Genomic DNA, 20,888 nt, shown 5'->3' with positions numbered 1-20,888 from the left:
GTGGCTTGCACGTAGGAAGCAAACAAAAGGTGAGAGGGATTTTTCTAAGCATTTGTGTTCGCTGAGCACACCCAACCAGAGAGCAAGGGACAAGGGTGGCAAAAGGTGGCAGGAGAAAGCCAGCCCTCAAAAAATTACTGGCAGATAGTCCACTGCACTGGTAGGTGACCAAGAGTTGATGTATGAAATTCAGATAGAAAAAATAACATATATTGGATGTAAAAATATATTCTAATTTTTAAAATTTTAGTAAAATTAAACAAATACATAATCACTGTCATTTCACCCTAATGACACGTGCAGAGAGGGGAACACAGGCTCCGAGAAGTAACTGGCCCAGAACAAACAGTTCAATATAGCAGTGCAGATACTCAACAAATATTAAATAAATGAATGGAGTGAAGGAAACCTCAGTATAAATTTCTGAATTCCTATGGACTCAATCCAGTATTCAGCTCTGCTAAAATTACTAAAAGTAGAATCATGGCTTTGTCCAAATTTCCCCATGGTTTTGTTCCTGGTACTGATCAAGTCCCTTGGCCCACTCAAGTCAGTAGACAAGGGAAGGCAAGAGGAAGCAGCAATTTCCACACCAGCTGACAAAGCTTTTGTTACTACTGCTTGCTTCTTTACACGTATCAAAGAATTTGACTTTTATACTCCAATGCAAATAACTGTCAGGACTATAATTTTCCCCAACAAAATAAACAGATTACAATGGCCGGTAGCCATAAATCAGACGACCCTAATACTTTCCTTAAAAACAATTTCAATTCAAAGCTTCTGAAATATTTTTTCTTTAGGGCACAGTAAACCTTATAATGTAAGTAAACCCTATAACGTAAGTTAGCTGCATGACCTTGAACAAGCTATGCATCTCCCTCACCTCCATTTCTTTAGCTGTAGAATGAGAACCACCGCACGACTTCCCGAGGCCCCAGGATTAAAGGAGGTTATCGGGTGGAAAAGAACCTGCAGCAGTGCCAGGCACAACTTAGGCACAAAACAGAAACAGGCCATAATGATTCGCAAGCGCTGGCTACAGAGTATGCCTCTTAAAATGTCAGAAATATGAAAGGTTAATATCAGTACGTGAATTTCAAAAGCAATGCAAGCTTGTTGATGGATCAAGACTAACACTGATTCAGGAGAAGCTACCTGTGTGGAGGAAGAGGGTGTCCTGGCTATGTGGAGCGCCATCTAGTGGAAGAAGAATAGGGCACAAGTGGCATAAGTAACTGAAGTAGAGTGGGGAGAGTAAGGAAAAATGATGAGGATGCAAACTGTCCCTTCTCCCTCCTCCTCTCCGTTACAATTTCTCCATAGGAGCTTGAACCAACAGTGACCCCAAGTGTAAGATTCATATCAAACACACAGATCAAAAAGGGTGCTCTCACACACTCATGCTCTTTATCGTACCAAGGAAGAACATCAATAATAGGCCAGGAACACCTTTTAAAGTCCTTAAAATAGCAGCAGGGGCTGATGGGTGAAAAATTATGGAAATGTGAAAAATTATGGAAATATAAAGCTTACCAATTCAGAGCAAGATACCTTGTGCTTGTGGAGAGAGGCTGCTGAGTGCCCAGACATGTTTTAAGATGTGCAGTCATACATCTGTTTATGGAAGCCTCATTTGTTAATGGAAGCTTCAGGTGCTGCGTCGTGAATAGCATAATAAAAATCAGTCAGAGCTGCTGCTAATTTTGTACATGATACTAATGAAAGAGGCTTCCTAAAGAATGAGTTTCCCCTTCAGTATCTGCAGGATTGGAAAACTAAAATCATTCTAAAACATAAAATTAACCTGAGGAATGAAACTGGATAATTTATGTATTAAGTTCTCATTATATACTTTACTCTGCAAAGTGCCACCAGTACGCACACACCTGTCTCAGGCAATTCTCTGAAATGAGCAGGTAATGTCTGTCTAGCACTCATTGCATGTCAGACACTGTACTTACCTCACGCCTAACACAACCACCCCACAAGGCAGGTATAAGGTCTCCAACTTTACAAATGAGAAGCTGAGGCTCCGAGAAGTTAAGTAACTGGCACAGGGTCACAGACTAGAAAGTTGTCGCCTCCCATAATCCTGCGGCCCTTTTAGAAGCTCTTCCGGGAACGCATCCACCAGACATTCCGCGCTGCCCATGGTCACACAGCTCGTACCCCACGTGGTCGCACCACTGTCTGCCCCTCTGTGCAGTCGGCTCTGCTCACAGATGACCAGTCCGACGCCAGGCAGTGCATTTTAAGAGCTGCGTGACAGAGATCTTCCCGGGGGGTCAACATGAAAACCCAGCCACGACGAAAGCTCCCACCTCTGCCTGGAGCTCGCAGGTAAGCTATGCGGTACAGCGCCCTGGAGGTGATCTGAATCCCGGCTTACCACTTGTTAGCTGTCTGACCTTAGGCAAATTATTTAACCTTCCTGCCCTCAGTTTTCTCGCCTATAAAATAAGGTAAAGTGATTTACTCTTTTAAGACATCTGTTAGAAGAATTAAATGAAATAATGTACATAAAGCATCTAATCCAGAAAAGGTTCTTGATTAACAGTAACTATGATTATTAACAATTGCAATCAAGTATATTCAAACACCACTCCCCTTCAGAAGGCCAAAACCATTATCTGCAGGAATATCTTCTTGTATGTTCCAGCACTTCTTTTTTCCTTTCATGGACCTATTTTTAGAAGATGGAGAATTTTTAAACATACCATAAACTGACTATAAATCCCTGATATCATACCAATTGTGTCTGTGATAGAGTATTAAAATACCAATACAAAGAGCCCTGTGTCTCTGAGAGATTCCCTCAAGAGAGACTGAACTTTATCAAGAGACGCTTGATTAATTTTCCATACAGGAAGTTTTCCATTCCCTCCTTGACTACTGAAATATACATAATTAAAAATCCTTACCTTGAATGCTTACTGAACACTGAAAAGTACTGCCGGAGAACACAGAAAAAAAAGGAGCTTGCCTTTTTTGGTAAAACACATTTTCAGGAACCTCTTTTAAAAATTCATCATCACAAATGGAAATTCCGAACTGGCTTCTACTACAATGAAACCCTTATTTAAAAACAAACAACCATGTTGGGTTCCACCCCTCTGCCTCTTAAAGTATCCGATCAAAACACTGCAGACTTGATTTAAAAGTTCAGCCTGACTACTTAAAGCTGCACACCCAGACTGGGCAAGTTACTTTACCCTTTTGAGCCTCAGATGCCTCACTGGAAAAAATAAAGGAAGTGGGCAGGGGATAAAACCACCTACCTTGCAAGATCTTGTGGGGATCAGAGACAATGCACAGGAAGCACTTGTCACAGAGGCCCTTGATTTGGCAGCTTTTATTATAATCATATTCCAAAGCTAAGGAACACGCTACTTGTATTTTCTGATGAAACATGAAAACCATTCTATCTCCACTCAGGGGGAGCCATGACAACAAGCAAAGGGTCTTGTGACGTCCAAGTTGCTGCTGGCGTTGCATCTGTGACCCCAATTGCTCCTTGGGCTTTGGGTGTCTATCTGGCATCTGAGATTGAAGATTAACTCCTTCAGGTAAGAAGGCTTATTCGGCAAGTGACCAGGGCCTCCAAATTTCTGGTTCAATCCTGCCATAAGAAATCTCATTAGGAGTTTAGGGAGGGAGAGCTAATTGTGTTACAGTGCACTGGCTAACCAGTTCCTCAAGAAAGAATAAAAGTAAATACGCATCTGACTCAAAGCAGATCTGATAACATCTTCTCATTACCTTCTGAGAAGGACCCCTACTGTTCCACCACCTGCACGGAGCCCTGGGATGTTCTTCTGCTTGTTTAACGCTGCATTTCACTTAGAACTTCCCTTCATTTCTGTCTGCAGAGCTGCTGGTGACCTCCTCCTACCCCCAACTCAGGGGCTCTGAAGTAGTAAAGAGTCAAGCCTTTAATGACTGCCAAACTCCAAATATACTTTCTAACACTTCTACCGTTATGAGAATTAAAACACAACACTGAAACGAAGACTAGAGTTTGCCAGGGATACGTACCAAGAATTATATGAGGTGCTGAAGACACAAAGACGTGTAAGACCAAGCCCTGCCTCCCAAGCACCCCACACTCTCCCAGGGAAGACAAAGAGATCCAATCAGTACAGTGTGATGACTATGACCCCATCAGAGACTTAGGCAGTGGCTGCTTCGGGACCAGAAAATAGGCACTCTAACCCATTTGGTGGGGGAGGTAAGTGGTCAGAGGAGATACCTACAGCAGAAATCGGAAGGATGAAGTATAACAACAGATGCTACATAACCCATCTTTCAATTCCGGCACAGGCTAGGGAGAAAAGAACAAACTGCGCCTAAGAGGCCAGAGTTTGAATCCCCCTTCTGTCATTACTAACTGTACCATCAGAACTTGACCCTTTATATGTCCAAGGCTCAGTGTGATACGGTAAAGAACAATGGGCTTGGAGAAGAACAAAGCTTGAACCTCCACCTGGACATTGTATAAGTATGTCACTCTGGGTGACTCAACTTTATTGTTGGAGTCTTGGTTTCTACAAGTGAAATATTAGGCTAATAGCCCCTACATTTCTGGGCTGTTCCCAGTATTGAGATTATAGACCTAACCGGGCACAGAGAAGCACCTCGAAAATGTTCCTAGACTGAGAGTTAAATCTAAACTGCCTGTCACTAAATATTTCAAAAGAATAGCTGAAGGCTAATAAGACATTCCTTAGGAAAGGAGAGGGCATCTATAAACTTAAAACTCACTCTCAATCTAATGCAGAGAGAGCCGACGTTCCTCAAGAGCAGAGACTCTTTTTCCCTCTCCACCTTCAGGACCAGCACAAATGCCCCGCGTGGCAGGTTCTCAATAAACCTGCTACTAACATCCAGATACCAAAACACGGTAACTGACAGTCACTGGATCCCTTTGAATCATAACACACTATAAAAAATTCAAAATGGTTTATCTAAAAATGTGAGTCATGCATCCATTTTCTTACAAAAAACAAAACCTGATAACCCTAAGAAAAACTATTAAAAACGTAAGTAACCACATCCTTCTCTGGATGAAGCGGAGAATCACACACTATGGCATGAAGGCACCACAGCTAAATATAACTCTGTAATTTTCATTCTCATTCTTCTCTCTTACTTTAAATGCCTGACAACACGCAAGCGATCAAAAACATTTACAAAAAGGATCCCCCAAAATGAAACTCTTAAGCCATTGAGTTTTGTTGAACAAAGAGATGCACTTAAGGCAAAATAATGATCCTTCCTTTATACATGTTTACCCCTCACACATATCCTGAGTAATGCTAAGAGTCCTATTATTAGAGACATTTATGTAATACGAAAAACACTTATTTATCTTGACATGAATAGACCACCATAATCTGGAATCCTTTGCTCCACTTCCTCTTGTAACCAACCACTAAATATAACTCGGCAGTGAACTAGCCACCAATCCATATATTACATCAGATAATTAAAAATACAGGGTTATGTAATCTTATTTAATGGTTACTTGGCTTGGATTGAAAAACATCCAAAGCAATACCAGAGAACTGTATTAAATTATAAGCATAAGACATTTCTGAAGATGATTTTTAGTAAGAGTCAGCACACCCCCTACTAGCAAATATAATATTAAACATGCAATGCTACTTTCATCTCCAATTAACCTCCTTGGCAAGAAACTGCAATGTCAACTCACTCTATAGGCAGTGGTGTTTGGGGGGAGGCAGAGAGGCGATTAAAAAAAGTCTATTTTATTTGATTCGGTTTAACATCAAGTAAACATTACCCATTACTATTGGCAAAGAAACAAAAGCATTCGATATTCGAGGGGTGGGGGGAAGGAAAATCAGTTATCCTGAGAAAACAGAAATAAAAGTCAGGAACTAATGTCCGCTACGAAACACAAGCCTGGAAAGTGTAAAAGCCAACCTATGTTAGCAGAGAAGCACACATCTTGATGTGATCCCAGCTCAAGTTCTTACTTAAGCATTATTAGGAAAAAAAAGTAATTCAGCTAGGAAGTTGAACATGTTTACAAATGCTGGATTTTTTTAAAGAATGACCACACCTCATTTATCAACTGTTTCATTATCATAGTGTGTTGATTACTGAAATCATATATTGGTCTCCAGAGAGCTTTAATTCAAAAATGCCCCTTAACCTGAGCACGAAAATCCTGTAGGATAAATCCACCGTGAATGTTTGTTTCTTCAAAGAAGATCACTTAGACAAGCACAGAAACAAACTTTTTAACAAAATCGACGGGAAGCTGACAGGAGTCGACAGGAAACAAGCATATTAGTTATATCGATTTCTGCAGGTAATTTAGCATGTGTGAAGTGTTTCAGAGCCATCTTTTGAGGGAGGCGTAAGTAGGGAGAACAAGGGCCTTATGAGACCAAACACCTGAGTTCAGATTAACCTATCTCAGTTACCTACGAGCTCCCATAGCTGAGGTCCTCAGCTCCCTCCCCTGAAAAATGGAGACATCAAAGGCTGCCTCACCAGCGTGCAAGTGTGAGAACACAAGTAGACAGCATGTGCCTGAAAGAGCCTCAGAAGCTTTAGAACACTGTGCACACAAAGGTCCTGTCAGCATTTGGAGATGTTAACCATCATGTCTGTTACACGTCGCTCCATAATAAAGCAGAGGTGTGCACTGCTGACTCACCAACACTGTACAAGTTAGTGTCCGAATCTGGATACCAGTATCGAGATTCAGAACAACATCGGAAAAACCAGGGCCTCCTTTAGATGCAAACAGTCAAAAATACAGGTAAAAAAGAATAAAAATGCTCTCAACAGCCACTCACAAGATGATTATCAGATTTAAAATCAATTTCCTAATAGCCAATTCAGATTTAAGACACCGTTTTAGCAATGCACTTGTAATTCTAAAGTTACGTAACAGAGCGTAATTAATATTTTAAAATGACAGGGTTCTGCATTCCAGACACCAGCCTGTGATTTAAGGGGGAAACATTTTAGTCTGAAATAATCTAAATTAACAGTAATAAGAGCACCTGAGCAGTACCTCTTTCTTCCTCCACATAACTGTTCAGTGTGAGAAGCGTACTTCTTACAAGAACTACATTTTTGATGGAAAAGCAAGGTAATCCGGTTTAAGGTCTTAAAAAAAAAAACTAAATGGCAACACTGTCCAAGATCTGTTTCCAATAACTGGAGGCAGTTACCACAGGCACAAGCTCGGAAACCAGAAGAATTCTGAATGTGTGAGAAAATAATTCTGACTTTTAAAATAAAATAACTTACTACACTTTTGTTAAACTGCTTCCTTAATTGAGTACAGCGTAACTTTGATTCAGCTGCTTTATTAAGAAAAGTGCACTCATTCTACAATCCAGAATATTTCTAACGCCAGTGATCTCACACGATGTACAAAGAAATACCTCTCAAAGAGCTGACAGCCCAGCAGGCAACAAAAGATATATGTAAATCACAAAGAGCAAGGAGTACAAACCTAACTGTAGGGCAGTTCGGAAGAGCACGGCAATAAAACTTAAAATTCTCTTACTTTAATGCATGCCCATTACTTCTTCACAAGCCCATGTTATTAAAGAAATAAAAATAAGCCTACAATTAAAATAAAATGGGGAAGCTCTGTGAACCAGTCTCCGTTCAACAAATTAAATATCAAGCTGAAATTCTTGGAGACAGTGAGTCTCCACCACCACCCTCAGCCAACAACACGCACACCTTACTCGGAAGAACTGGTTGCAACACGCAAATACTGGAGGTTGCTGTTTTAAAATATAGATATCTAAACACAAGCAGAATATGTCTGCCTCATCTTTCACTTCCAACAATAAAAGAGCCAGGGCCAGCCTTAAGACCAGCAGACCCGCCTAAGTGAGGAAGCACAGACTGTCAAGGCACAGTGAGTGATTCAGGCAAAAGGTAACAGATCCGACCAGATAATGTTTCTGCCATCACCCAGAGAAACAGCAGACCAGCGGCACCCAGAGAAACAGCAGACCAGCGGCTCCCAAACCCAGCTTTCTCTGAGACACGTATTCCAGATCCAGGAGGAATAAAGGGCTGGTCCCGGGAAGGCAGGCTTAATTTACCGTCCATCCCAGAAGATTACTCAGGAAGCCTGAGGAGGAACAAGCCTGGGAACACTGTCCTGGGCCCGAACGCCTCCTGTACCCCCTGCACCCCGTGGCCTGCATTCCCCAGGGCTGCTCACACCCTGAGCTGGCCGGAGTAGTGCTAAGATGGCACAGGCAGCAGAGGCTCCGCGGCCGGCGTTCCGAATCCCCAGCCAGCCCCCAAGGAGGGCGGTCCAGCCAGAGCCTCCCAAAGAGAGGACCGGCAAGCCAAGAAGCGGGCTCCGGTGTGGGCCTCTTCTCCCCTAATGGCCCTCGAGGGCCAGCCTGCAAGGCTTGGCATGAGCTGCCCACCCCCAGAGAGGGCGGCTAGAGCCTGGACCCGGGACAAAGAGGGGATGCGACAGGAGACGGGTCTCTGCCACTGGGACCGCTGGTCCTGTTCCTCCAAAGTGCTTGAGGTCTGACCCCAAACCTCCTCCAAAGGTCCTCAAACTTCACCAACAATCCAAGCACCTGCTCCCTTCACCTCTTCTGCATTCGATCCCCTCAAATCCTTCCATTTCCCTCCAGCTTGCTCCAGTTCCTTCCCTCCAGACAAGCCAAACGCACTAGTTCCCCGAGTCCCCCGCCCCACTCTCCCCCTCCAATGAGATCATTCAACCCCGCCCTGACGAAGCCCCCAGATGTTCGCCGTCCCCCACTCATAAGTTTCCCTTGGGTATCCTCGAGGCCCCAAAGGTTTCCTTCAAGTCCCAGCCAAACGCCTCAGCTTCCTTCCTTCCCGAGTCTCCCCAACGCGCACACACACCTCGGCGCTCCCCAGGTGTCCGGTACGCTCCCAGGTCCCTACCCGAACGCCCCCAGGTTGCGACCTGCGTCCCCTCCAGTCGCCCCAAGGGCGACGGCCAGCCAGCCCCACGCTCCCGCCTTGCCCGCCGGTCCCGACCCTCCCGGTCCCCGGCCCCCTGGCCCGCCGCTCCCGGGTCTCCAACGGCCGCGGGCCGGCGCGCGCCCCTACCTTGGTTCACCAGCCGCAGGGCGTGCGTGAAGGAGGGGTCCAGGGAGTCCTTCTCCGCCATCAGCTCCGGCAGGTACTTCTCCTCCATGCTCGCCGGCCGCCCGGGCCCGGGACGCGGACTCGAGGCGGGCGAGCAGCGCCGGCCACGCAACCCCCGACCCCGCCCGCGCCCTAGCGGCGCGGAACCCGGGCCGGACGCCGCGGCCGGGGCGCGGCGGAGCCAAGCCGGGCGGTCGGCCTGGCGGCGGCGGCGGCGTCGGCGGCGTCGGCGACGGCGGCGCCGCGAGGCGGGAAGTGGCCGCGCAGCCCCGGTCCCCAGGGGGTGGCCGCCGACTGCCCCGCGCTGGCGGCCACTGCCTCCCGGACGCGGTCCCCGAGCTCCCGCCACGGGCCGGCGCGGTCAGGCGGGCCCTGCTGCCGGGCCGGCGGCACACTCTGCGAGCCTGAGGCAGTCCCGGGCGAACCTCGCCAGCCGGCGCCAGCGCCAGCGCCGAGCTCAGCCGCCACCCGAACGCCGCGCGCCGCCCCGCGTTCTCCGTGCTGCCCCGCCGAGCGCCCCGCCCCGCCTTCCGCGGCCCCGCCCGCCGCGCCTGCGCGTTGCGCCCGCGCCCCGCCGCCCGCCGCGGCGCGCCGCCAGGGGGGGCCGCTCTCGGCTGCGCGGACGGGCCGGGGAGGGGCGTGCCGGCGCCTCCCGCTCTCCCACGGCCCGCGGGGCGCGCGGGGAGCCCCACGGCTCGGCTACCGCGTGGCCAGACGCAAAGACCAGGAAACTGAGGCCCAGAGAGGTGAAGCGGCTCGCCCAAGGTCACCCAGCGAGGGGTTCCGGGAGGAGGCCTGCGCGCTCGGCCCCCGGGTCGGGTCAGGGGCCGGGCGGGGAGAGAGGACGCCGAGCAGCGCCCGCGCTCGGCGCAGCGGGCTCTGGGGAAAGGCGGAGGGGCGAGCCGCCCTGCTCTTTAATCTCCTTAACTTATCTCGCGTTGCTGTCCCCTCCTATGTGCTAGGAAATAACGTGGGCACGCCGTCCTCCCTCGGCGCCTCCCGCGCTCAGCGCCGACCCCCGAGACCCTCGGTACCGAGGTCGATTACATAAAAGCGCGTGCCCTTCAGGTCGGCCTTGTCACCCCGACTTGCCGCCGGGTTGTCATTCTCTTCGCGCAGAAACCTGCTGTGCCCGGATGCGGAGGAGGGAGCTGCGCCCCAGGCCCGTCCCCTGGACACACGTGGGTACTGATGTCCTCGGTCCATACACGCCCCGACCCCCATCCCCGATAAATCCTCCGTCAGGCCGTTTTCAGATTTCCCGTGTAGAGTCAGTGTTCCCCAGCAGGCCAGAGACTCCGCATCTGTCCTGCCTTTGCCCCACCAAATCCCCACTTCAAGTCCTGACCTCAATGTCACTGTCCCTGGACAGCCTTCCCGGACTTCCCCAGCAAAGCTGGTTACTGTTCTGTGTCCCACCAGCGCTGATCAAGCCTCGCTCACAGCTGTAACTCTGTTTCCATCAGACCACGAGCATCTCAGGGACAGGGCTAGAGTTTTGTTTTATGGGGAAAGTTCCCAGCGCTTAGTGCACTAGGACAGATGGAGAGGCACCAGAAATACCTGATGAAGGAATAAGCCATGGGCATGCCACTCCTCCGGGAGTGACACTCCTCGGGGAGTGAATCTTCCTCCCAGCCCCCCAGGCAACCTCCTGTACTCCTGATATAAACAGAGGCAGCTCTACACCCAAAGATGCTGGGAGTGGAAATCAAGGACCTCTAAGCTGCCCCTAAGTCCCAGCCGGACTTCCCTCATTCTTAAGCTCCACCCCTAGACAGGCCTGGCTCCAGGTGAGGTGCCATTTCAGAGTCCCCAGTAAGAAGCTTCTTCACGTCTTTCTTTGGGCTGAACTTGCAAGAGCCAGTCAGGTGCGACAGTTAAATGTGTGGCCTCTGGGCCCAGACAGCCCGCATTTAGAATCATGGCTTAGCTGCTCACTAGCTATGTTATCTTGGGCAAGTTACTTCACCTCTTGATTTCCTCATCTGTAAAGTGGAAATGATAATAGAACCTATTTCCTAAGAGAATTGTGAGGATTAAGCATATCAACTCTCAATGAAATCCCCAGTCTCCAGCACATAGAAAGTGCTTAGTCGTTCTTTATTGAGTTTTTCCCCTAGGCATGGCTGCTCTCCGGGTTTTCTGAACCAGCTTTAGCTCCTGGGGGCACTTGCATCGCCCCAGCAGACTGAATGAAGGACCTGGGACCACACATCTCTGTTTTGCACCAGGAGCCCAGAGTGTAGCTGGGCAGACACTCTGCAGTCCCAGATCTTCCAGGACCCACTGTGAACCCTCAGTCAAATAACCTGTCTGAGCTTCGGAGCCCACCTCTCCAAAACCCAACTTACGCTGGCAGTCCTGGAGGGCAGTTGGAAGGATCTGAGGGGAAATGTTTTTTCCTTTAACATTAGAGTGGAATGCACAGACCTTTGGCTTCCATGCCTTACAACACAGGATTTACATTCTAGGGTGTGATTCCCTGGCAGCCACTTTTCGAGGGAGGAAGGGAGAAGGAGAGAGTCTGGGATCCGTAAGGGGGACCAGATGCTCAGCTGCTCCCCTCACCACTTGGTCTAAGACCCTCCTTTCCATTCCAGCCTTCTGCCCCAGTGACAGTCCAGCCCTGGAGTAGTTGCTGTTTTTATTAAGCATTTACTACGTGCTAGGTGGGAGGCCAGGGGCTTTGTACCCACTACTTTCAGTTCTCTCAATACCCTGTAGGGAAGATACTGTTTATCAGCACTTACAAATGAGGAAACCGAGGCTTAAAGCAGTTTAATACCTTGCTTAAGTGCCACCTCTGTCAGCAAGGGATCCCAGGCCCATGGGACTCCAAAGCCTCCTCTGCCTGCCCTCCCTGTCCTGCCCTCCCAGGTAGCAGTCTGGGACACCCCACCCCTCCCGCATCCAAATAGTTGGCAGACATGTCTCGCCAGCAGCTGGGGAGGAGGGCTGTACACTGGGAAGCTGACAGCAAAGCACTGAATCTTCTGCTCCGGCCCCTCCTTCTCACAGAACCTTCCAAGAGGGCAGGTGCCCAGCACCGCAAGTATCCATGTGGGACTCTCCAGGGAGAAGGGAGAAAAATGTCTTTGTGAGATGCTCATGAAATTATCCCCAGCCACCAACCTGGCCAAGCTGTTGGCTGTGGGGCACCTCCACGCCTTACTGACCAGACTCTGCTGGTCTTCCTGAGATGGCCATCCTGCAGGCACTAACCCTCTGATCCCTTTGAAGATGAGAAAATCAGGTCTTGGGAAAGGTCGTGGATTTTCTTCAAGCAACTATAGGTAGTGCTCCAAGTCAGGTCTAATGACTGCCGGGTCAGACAGAGATCTCTCCAGGCGCACACCAGGACTCGCTGAGCACAGGCTTGGTGCACGCACCACTCTGGGTACAAAGGACTAGCCGTGCACAAAACAGGCTTCTCCAAAGCCGCTTCAAGCCAGAGGCACTGGGCCACTTACTCCATCTGCATGGTTTGTGTCTGCCCTGGACCGTAGGCCCAAAGCTGCAGTAAGAAACTCCAGCTGCCCTTTCTCCTCACATCCACAAGTCAGGAGACAACCTCTCGGCATCAGAGACAGAGGGGCACTTCCCAAATCAACCTCGCCAGGTGACACTGGGCCATCTCAGGCATTGCACCGCTCCCACAGCAAGTCCCTCCATCTCCAGCCAGCCACCACACGGCAGCGTGTGCCAGAGCCCCCGCCTGTCACCCTCTCCACCACCACGCCCACCTCTGGAGAAAGATGGCCAACACTTCCCCGGCCTCTGTGACACTGACAGCAGTGGGTCAGACACAGCCAAAGAAACTCCATGTCGTCAGAGGATAACAAACGTGAAGAGAGTCTGTGAGGTCACTGTCACGTTTGTACCGAATTGCTGCTCACACTACAAGCTTCCTATTCCTTTTGTTTAAAAAAGGTGAATCCTATCCCAGTTACCACGAGACCCGGCAGGGCCATGGATGATGGTGTCCAAATCTGACTGGCCTGAGGGATCTCGATTGGGCCCCCGGTTTTCCTGCTTACTCGCTGTGTGACCTTGAGCCAACTACTTGATGTCTCTGAGCACAGGGAGAGGAAATACCAAGCTCCCAGGATTCTGTGAGGTTTCAACTGAAGCATTAAGCTTGTCATATGCACTGATGGCATTTAAAGCGTTTTGGGTCTCACTCCTCTACGCTCCACCAGCATTTAAGCAGTCAAGGGCTCCTGTTCACACTTACCACATCAGTTTCTGGGCACCTGTGGACCGCTCTTGCCACCACGCTGTCCTCGGAGCCTGCTCACCTCCACAGCCCCAGTGCCCAGCCGGGTGGTCAGTTCACAGCCAGTACTCAACACTCGTTCAAGTCCACTTCTCCTGAAATGCAGTCCTCCAACAGCACCGCTTCCCAGCGACCAGAGATAAATGAGTTTGTCGTGTAAGACAAGCACCAGAACATGGCACAGCCTTACCTAGAAATCAGTCATTCATGTGTCAGGGAGAAAGGCACCACAAATGTTCACTGTGATCCCGGCTCCAGTCAGCTACAGCAGGAAATGCATTTTCAAACCTTGAGAATGACTGAAAAGGCTTAGCACACGTGGAGTAGGGCACAGAGAAACTCTTCAAAGTTGGGAGCCTTTGCAAAGTTCAAAGTCCATCCATAAATCAGGAACGCCTTCACCGAGGACTGGCTAGTCTGTTGGCGGCTCTCTCCTACTTTATTCAACCAACCTTCCATAACCTCCTGCATTCAAGATATAGAAATACAACTAGAAGGAACCACAGAGATCTGCTAGCTCACAAGTCACCAGTTTTTAGAGATGAAGAAACAGTTGCTCAGAACATTTAAGTGACCCAAAAGTATTCAGTGGAGAATTGGACACACACACACACACACACACACACACACACACACACACACACACACACATACACACACACACACACCCTCCAGCCATGTCTAAGGATGAATGGGATCAAACCTTTCAGCCCAGTCACTCACATACCTGAAGACTCCTATCCTGTCTCTGTATCCATGTTCCCTACAAGCCTGTTTCCTTCTCTTGCTAGCTGGTGGATGGAAAATCCAGTTCCTCTAGTGGCTAGAGTCCAGCCACTTTCTTCTTTCTCCAGGAAGGGAGCCATCCTGGTACTTTCTTGCAGGAGCTAATAAAACCACAGATATTGCGCAGGCCCCCCCTAGTGGCTAAGTGTGAAAGCACATGCCCCCCAAAGTTAGTGTTGAACCAGATTGACAACCCCCGCGTTGACCCTGGTCTCCACCAAAAGGGAACCTCACATAGGATTTTAATTCGTTCCCAGCAAAGGGGACAGAGAAGTATGATCTTAGGTGAAAGAGAGTGAAAAAGGTAGGAGGTAAAGAAAAAGGGGAAAGGAGAGGGGAAAAGGGAGAAAAAGATGAAGAGAACAAAAAGAAAAAAGAGAAAGCAGAAGACACATAGAATAGGAGACAGAGCAAGAGAATAAGGAAGGCTTAAAGGAGGGACGTTTCTCTGTGCTCAGCCTTTCTCTATTTCGAAGATAAACACTCAAGAAAATAGTAATGGAAAATAAGAATTGACATGCCCAGGGTCAGTTGGCTGCCCTGTGGCACCGTCAGGCGGGGACAGAGGAGCCAGGGAGAAGAAGGGACAGGGACAATGTAGTTGACCCCATCACAGCCTGACTTGGCAATCTTTTCAAAATCCAAATCTTTCTCTGTCTCTATTTTTGAGCTTCTAAAAGGTGCGCTAATAGCAGCTGTCCTCTTCCTGTTTTATTGAGATCTGATGAGAACAATAAAGATTTGCAGAGAAAACCCCAAAAAGTGCTCTGAAAAATTCCCAGATATAACCATCACAGAAATGTGTTTTATTGTTTTCCTCTATGCAACAGCAGCCCTCTATCCTCTACTTCCTGGACCCAAAGTGTGATATGTGATGCTGGACTGCCAAAGCACTTGCTATATTTCAACAATGCACCAAGTTATCACGACCTCTGGTACTTTATAAGATGCCATGATTTGAAAGGTGCTGTTGAAATGTAAAACATTACTGCCACAGTAGTAAAAAGATCTATGTCCATCTCCTAACCCACTCTTTCTTCTCAGTATGCATAGAGATACACGCAAAACAATTCCGTCCACGTTAGCAGAATACCTTGCAATAAAACTGCACGTGTCTGAGTTTGGCAAAATGATCACAAAACACAATATTTTTGGAAGTGTCAAGGTACCTTTAGTGTCCAAACAGCTACCAAGGGGGTGATGACATTTTTAGAGTCCACTGCAAAAGTAAACACATCCTGGTCTCATATAAAAATGCCAGCTTGTGTTTGTGTTTTTCTGTAGCTAAAAAATGGAGAGACAATCTTATCCAAAAATGGCTGTGGAAGAAAAACGGACATAAAGTTGAAGTTGTATACTCATGTACATTGAATTACATGAGAAAACATCTCTTCTCAAAACAAATGTGGACTTTTGTCAGTATCCCATCTGCGGACTTCCTAAATGTCTCTGGATTTTTTTCTTTGGGTTCTGTGTAACATGGCACTAGCCTTCCCACAAATCTCATCCCTCATTGCTACCCTGTCTGGGTTTATACCGGGGTGATATGGAACACCTCAAACTCTCTTATTTGCTCTTGATAGGGGAGGGGAGTAGGGTGCCAGGTGTACTCAGGCAATCTTGGTGAACTTGATCCAGCCTCAGATGGCAGCTGGTATGTGGGGAAGTTCCAGCTTCCTCTGTCAGATCTTATCCTGGTAATCAATTTTCTCCTGGTCTTCCTAGCCACACTCACTGGTAACAGGTCTGCCAACCTGCAGCAACTTAGATGTACAAACCACAGTGATCCATGCCCAGTTCGACGTGGCAAGTTACCCTTGAGCAGGTAATGGTTGGAGCCACCAGCTGAGCAACCAAACAGAGGCTTGGGCCTGCCCTTAGTCATCTGGGTGCTCTGGGCAAAGCTGCCTCTTCCGGCCTCTCTTTCCCCACTTGTAAAATGAAGGGAATACCTCTCATCACAAAGAGTTCCTTTAGGATCTCCTTGAGATAAACGTACGTAAAGTGCTTAGCAGAGAGCTGGCACTCAGTGGGCACAGAATGGATGGAATAGCCATAGAGCAGAAATATAACATGAGCCACAGGCATAACTGTAAATTTCCTAGCAGCCACATTAGCAAAGTGAAAAGAGACAGGTGGAATTTATCTTAATAAAACGGTTTAACCATACATATCCAGAATACTATTTCAACGTGGGATCAATAATTTTTAAAATATTAATGAGATATTTTACATTAAAATTTTTTATACTATGAAAACGTGTGTATTTGCACCTACAGCACATCTCAATCCAGAAGCAGAATTCTCAGCAGTTAAAGTAAAACGTGGTCCTGCATTTTAATGAAGAGTTGTGCTTAATGGAAAAACATTTAACACTGCTTGCATTTTTAAATTCAAATTCAATTAATTAACATTAAATAACATTAACACTGGCTCTTCATAATGCTAGCCTTAATTCATGTGCCTGTTGGCCACATGTGACTAGTAGCTATGGTATCAGGCAGTGCAGAACAGAGGAAGGTATTCAGGGGCATGGAATAGAAAACGCAGCTGTCAACTGCTGAACCAAAGAGATGTGTCCTGGTCTCACCCCACATGAAGCCTAAAATAGGCTGCCCGGGGCTGGTGCAATGGCTACAAAATGTCATCAGTGAGCCAGGCTCCTTCAGTCTTTCTGCTCCACCCACCTTAGGATGGCAGGATGGGTTATCCCCATGACACCCTGGGCATCTGACCTCACTCCAGGCAGGGAAAAGGGGAGGAGCAAAGGGGCTAAAGGGAAAATGACCATCACCTGTCGAGTCTGCTCAGCTGTTAAGGAGTTTTCTTGGAAGCCCCAACTAATGGCTTTTGCTTAAGTGTCATTAACCAGAACTGTATCACACACGGACACCCTTATCTGCACAGGGCAGAGCTGGTAAACATAGTGTTTTACCTGGGCACATTGGCACCTCCAACAAAAGTGGAGTTCCTCAGTATGGAATAGGGGACAATGGATATTTGGTAGGCATTTGACAGCCTCTACCCGAAGTGGCACCTGCAATTATTATTACTCATGCCACCAGACTCCAAGGGGCACTCACAAAGAATCCTTAAAGAAAATAAGAGTTGTGTATTTTTTTTTTTTGGCTGAATAAAGAAAACAGAAATACCCTTACTGCATCACATCTTAGAATGCAGCTGGGTAAGGTCCAGGGAATCAGGATAGACAGGGCAGGGAAGGCAGGAGGACTGGCCGCTTCCCTGGGTGGGCAGAACGAGGGGTGGCATGGGCAGAAAACAACTCCTTTGTGCAGGTGAGGCAGATGCTACAGCTCGAGAGAGTGTTGGAAGGAAATGTGCCTTGAGCAACTGGGAGGGTCACGTTATGGAAAGCAAGTGTAGTTCCTGTTGAGGGTCCTTCTCACGGACACTAAAGGTGCTTCTGTGGGCTCAGCTGCAGCTTGGAGGGCTTTCTTGGGAAGCTGAATTCCTGTCCCCCAGACTCCACACCACACCCCTGCTCATCGCTGAGCAGGAAAAGATATACTACCAACCTCAATGTCACCAACGTGATGACCTTGTTTGTTCTTGGAGAGTTACTTAAAATCTAAGCCTCCCTTTCATCCTAAGCCTCCCTTTCATCCTCAAATGGGGGCAATAATAGGACCACTTAATAGTCCAGTTGTGAGGATGAAATGAGCTAATGCATTCAAAATGCTTAGCTCAGCCCTTACCACATAGAAAGTGCTCAATAAATTATTATTCTGAGTTTTCTCTTATCATGCTAGAGTGAGTTTTGTGTTTCCTTTTGTCCACCCTATCATTTTGTATATTGGTTAGAAGGCTGGCAAGAAACAAACAGTGCTCTCAGAAGGAGTCATAAAGAGAGCTTCATAAAGGGGCTCTTTACAAGGTATGTGCAAGGCAAAGGGAAACTAAGAAGGAGGAGTTAAGCAGTCTGGGTAACCTTGCCAATCTACGCCTGGGGAGGCAAGAGAGAGGACAGGTCCCAGAACCTGCAAGAGCTGTAGAAGTAGGAGAAGACTTGCAGTAGGAGCAACAGCTGCAGACAGAGAGCATAACCCCTGCCAAACGGTGATGTGACCCGGAAGGAGCCAGGGAACTTCACACCTTGACCTCAGTCTTCTACCCGCTCATGTCCTGCAGGTGCCCCTCACCGACTGAGTCCAAACTGAAGCCAGAGACTGGGGAAGCCCAACTGATGCATTCTCTAGATATCAGCCTCCCAGGGCAGAGAGCTGTGTTGAAAGGGGTGGAGAATGGATCCAGAGGCGCAGAAGGAGAATGACCCAATTACTTTGCAATGTGCTACAGTAAAAGGTTTCACCTTAACTATCTGGAACTGACTTGCTGGATTTGCGCTCCGGTTAATTCTCTTTTCTGCTTGGGGTGTTCGGTATCCACGTTCAGGTTATGTGAACACATGGTTTCTGTTGAGAGTCCAGAGGCATCATGGTGTTAAAGGTCTAGAGCCCCTTACCCAGAATTTTACACCATGCCTCTCCCACTCACTAGCCAGTGACCTAGTGCAAGCTAACAGGCCACTCTGAACCAAGCTCTCTAATCCATATCATGGGAGAAAAAGCAGCTGTCTCGCTGGCTGGTTACGAACATGAGATGAAGCGACACAAGGTCCCTACGCCTTTACTACTCTGTGGAAGCACAGTGGGCTGGGAGTGCAGGTTCTGGAAATGGAATGACTGGATTCAGATCCCAGCTCTGCTATTTCAAACTCTGTGCCCTTGGACTAGTTACTTAACCTTTTAGCATCTCCGATTTCTCATCCACACTGCAGACGTAAATTGTCCCCACTGTATAAGGCTGTTGTGAGAATGAAATGAGCTATTACATGAAAAGTGATTAGAACAACATGTGACTCTTATCATCAACACCCTGTTATAAGTAAAGCACTGAGATGCAGTTGTGCGCTTAATACATACCGAGCTCCCTTCTGCAGCCTTCCTACATGATCAGCACCGAGAGCATGGACAGCGCCCTCCCTGGACTCCTCCAAAGGGAGGGTGGGAATTTCCTCCTTTACCCTGTTAGGGTAGATACAACAGAGCATCTGACCAGGAACAAAGTATATGACAGGTTTCATGAGGGGTGGCTCCCTGTTCTTCAGGAAAAGGAAAATCAATACAGAAGCCACTGCTCCCTGCTTCTGCCCAAGAAATATCCAAGCCTAGTTCAAGTACAGGGCTGTTTAGTATAGTGGTTAAGACCATAATATAAAGAGCCAGCTCCTCTCTAGCTGTGTGACTTTGAATTAGTTACTTGACATCTCTGTGCCTGAGTTTCCTCACTTGTAGAAAGGGGATTACAATAGTGCCTACCTCTTCGGATTGTTATGAAGGTGAAATTAGTTAATATTTGTAAGTGCTTAGAACAGAGCCAGGTACATAGTATGTGCTTTATAAAGGCTTCTTGAATAAACAGAATAATCTCAGTTCTGTAAACAAATTTTGACCAATTGATTTCCTTTGTGATCAGTACTGGTCTGAGACACTGTTTTCCCTTGGGAGCTAAGAGCAAATCAAAACTGTGTTTGTTCAGGGGAAAAGATAGAAAATGCTTAAGTCAGCAAAATCAAGAGGTCCATTCATTGATACAAGTCACTGACATCACTCTTTGGCATTCGATAGCCTGAGAATGCTTTGATTTTTCATCTTGTGAACAAAACAAAGCTCTGCCAATACCTCCTGATCACCAACAACAGATTTAGCAGACAGGAAATGAAATTCTCACTCCTTCCCTTACTACCTTGTGTGTATGACTTGGTCAAGTTATTTCATCTTTCTTTGAGCCTCCATTTTCTCATCTGTAAAATGGGGATGTTAATTCCTATATCAAATATTCCTTCAGTTACACAATAGTTACTCAGTCAATGGAAGAGTTTTCCGTCTACCTTTCTTTTTTAACAGTTGATTTTTTAAAAATTAATTTATTTTTTGGCTGCACTGGGCCTTCGTTGCTGCATGCGAACTTCCTCTAGTTGCGGCGAGCGGGGGCTGCTCTTCGTTGCCGTGCGCAGGCTGCTCATTGCCACGGCTTCTCTTGTTGCAGAGCACCAGCTCTAGGTGTGCCAGCTTCGAGTAGTTATGGCGTGCGGGCTCAGCAGTTGTGGCTCGTGGGCTCTAGAGCGCAGGCTCAGTAGTTGTGGCGAATGGGCTTAGTTGCTCCGTGGCGTGTGGGATCTTCCGGGACCAGGGCTCGAACCTGTGTCCCCTGCACTGGCAGGCGGATTCTTAACCACTGCGTCACCAGGGAAGTCCCCCTTCTACCTTTTGTATCTCTAAGTCTATAAACGATGAGAAAGTCTGAGAGAGAACTAGTTCGGGAGACTGAATTTCACAGCCGGTACCAGCTAATTAAGTGTTAACAGATTTGAAACCAAGTATACAGCACGGTTTGTCTTTTTTCTAACTAAGCAATGCACAATGATGCTTCTTGCCTGTGCTAATCTGAAGAAGGCTCTGGCTCTGTTGTTCTACTTTGAATGAAAGAAGGGCTGAAGCCTCAGAGGCACGGTAGGAAGAACATAGACTTTGGAACCCAGCTTTTCAACTCCCTGATGTGTCCTAGCCTGTAGCAAGTGGCTTAAATTTTCTTCGTTTTTCCTTCTTTTTTATCATTAAAGAGTCTTTTAATTTCTGAAGAGTCAAGACCA

The 20,888-nt window shown here is 47.6% G+C and overlaps 1 protein-coding gene across 2 annotated transcripts in view; it reads right to left on the bottom strand.

Moving 5' to 3' along the window:
• KHDRBS3 (KH RNA binding domain containing, signal transduction associated 3) overlaps window positions 1-9,657 on the bottom strand; it is a 171,779-nt gene extending 162,122 nt beyond the window's left edge. Inside the window, exon 1 of one of the 2 annotated variants that reach the window (XR_004346512.1) lies at window positions 9,112-9,657. Coding sequence is in view for 1 of the 2 variants with exons in the window: in XM_032610280.1 (XP_032466171.1) it covers window positions 9,112-9,199 (88 nt within the window). In the remaining variant the exon portion in view is untranslated. The remainder of the gene's footprint in view (window positions 1-9,111) is intronic. The other variant, XM_032610280.1, reaches the window with a different exon arrangement.
• Between the last annotated feature and the right edge of the window lie 11,231 nt (window positions 9,658-20,888).

Source organism: Phocoena sinus, chromosome 17 (genome assembly GCF_008692025.1).
Source record: "Phocoena sinus isolate mPhoSin1 chromosome 17, mPhoSin1.pri, whole genome shotgun sequence".
Taxonomy (NCBI): Eukaryota; Metazoa; Chordata; class Mammalia; order Artiodactyla; family Phocoenidae; genus Phocoena; species Phocoena sinus.
This window is presented reverse-complemented; position numbering and strand designations above follow the sequence as displayed.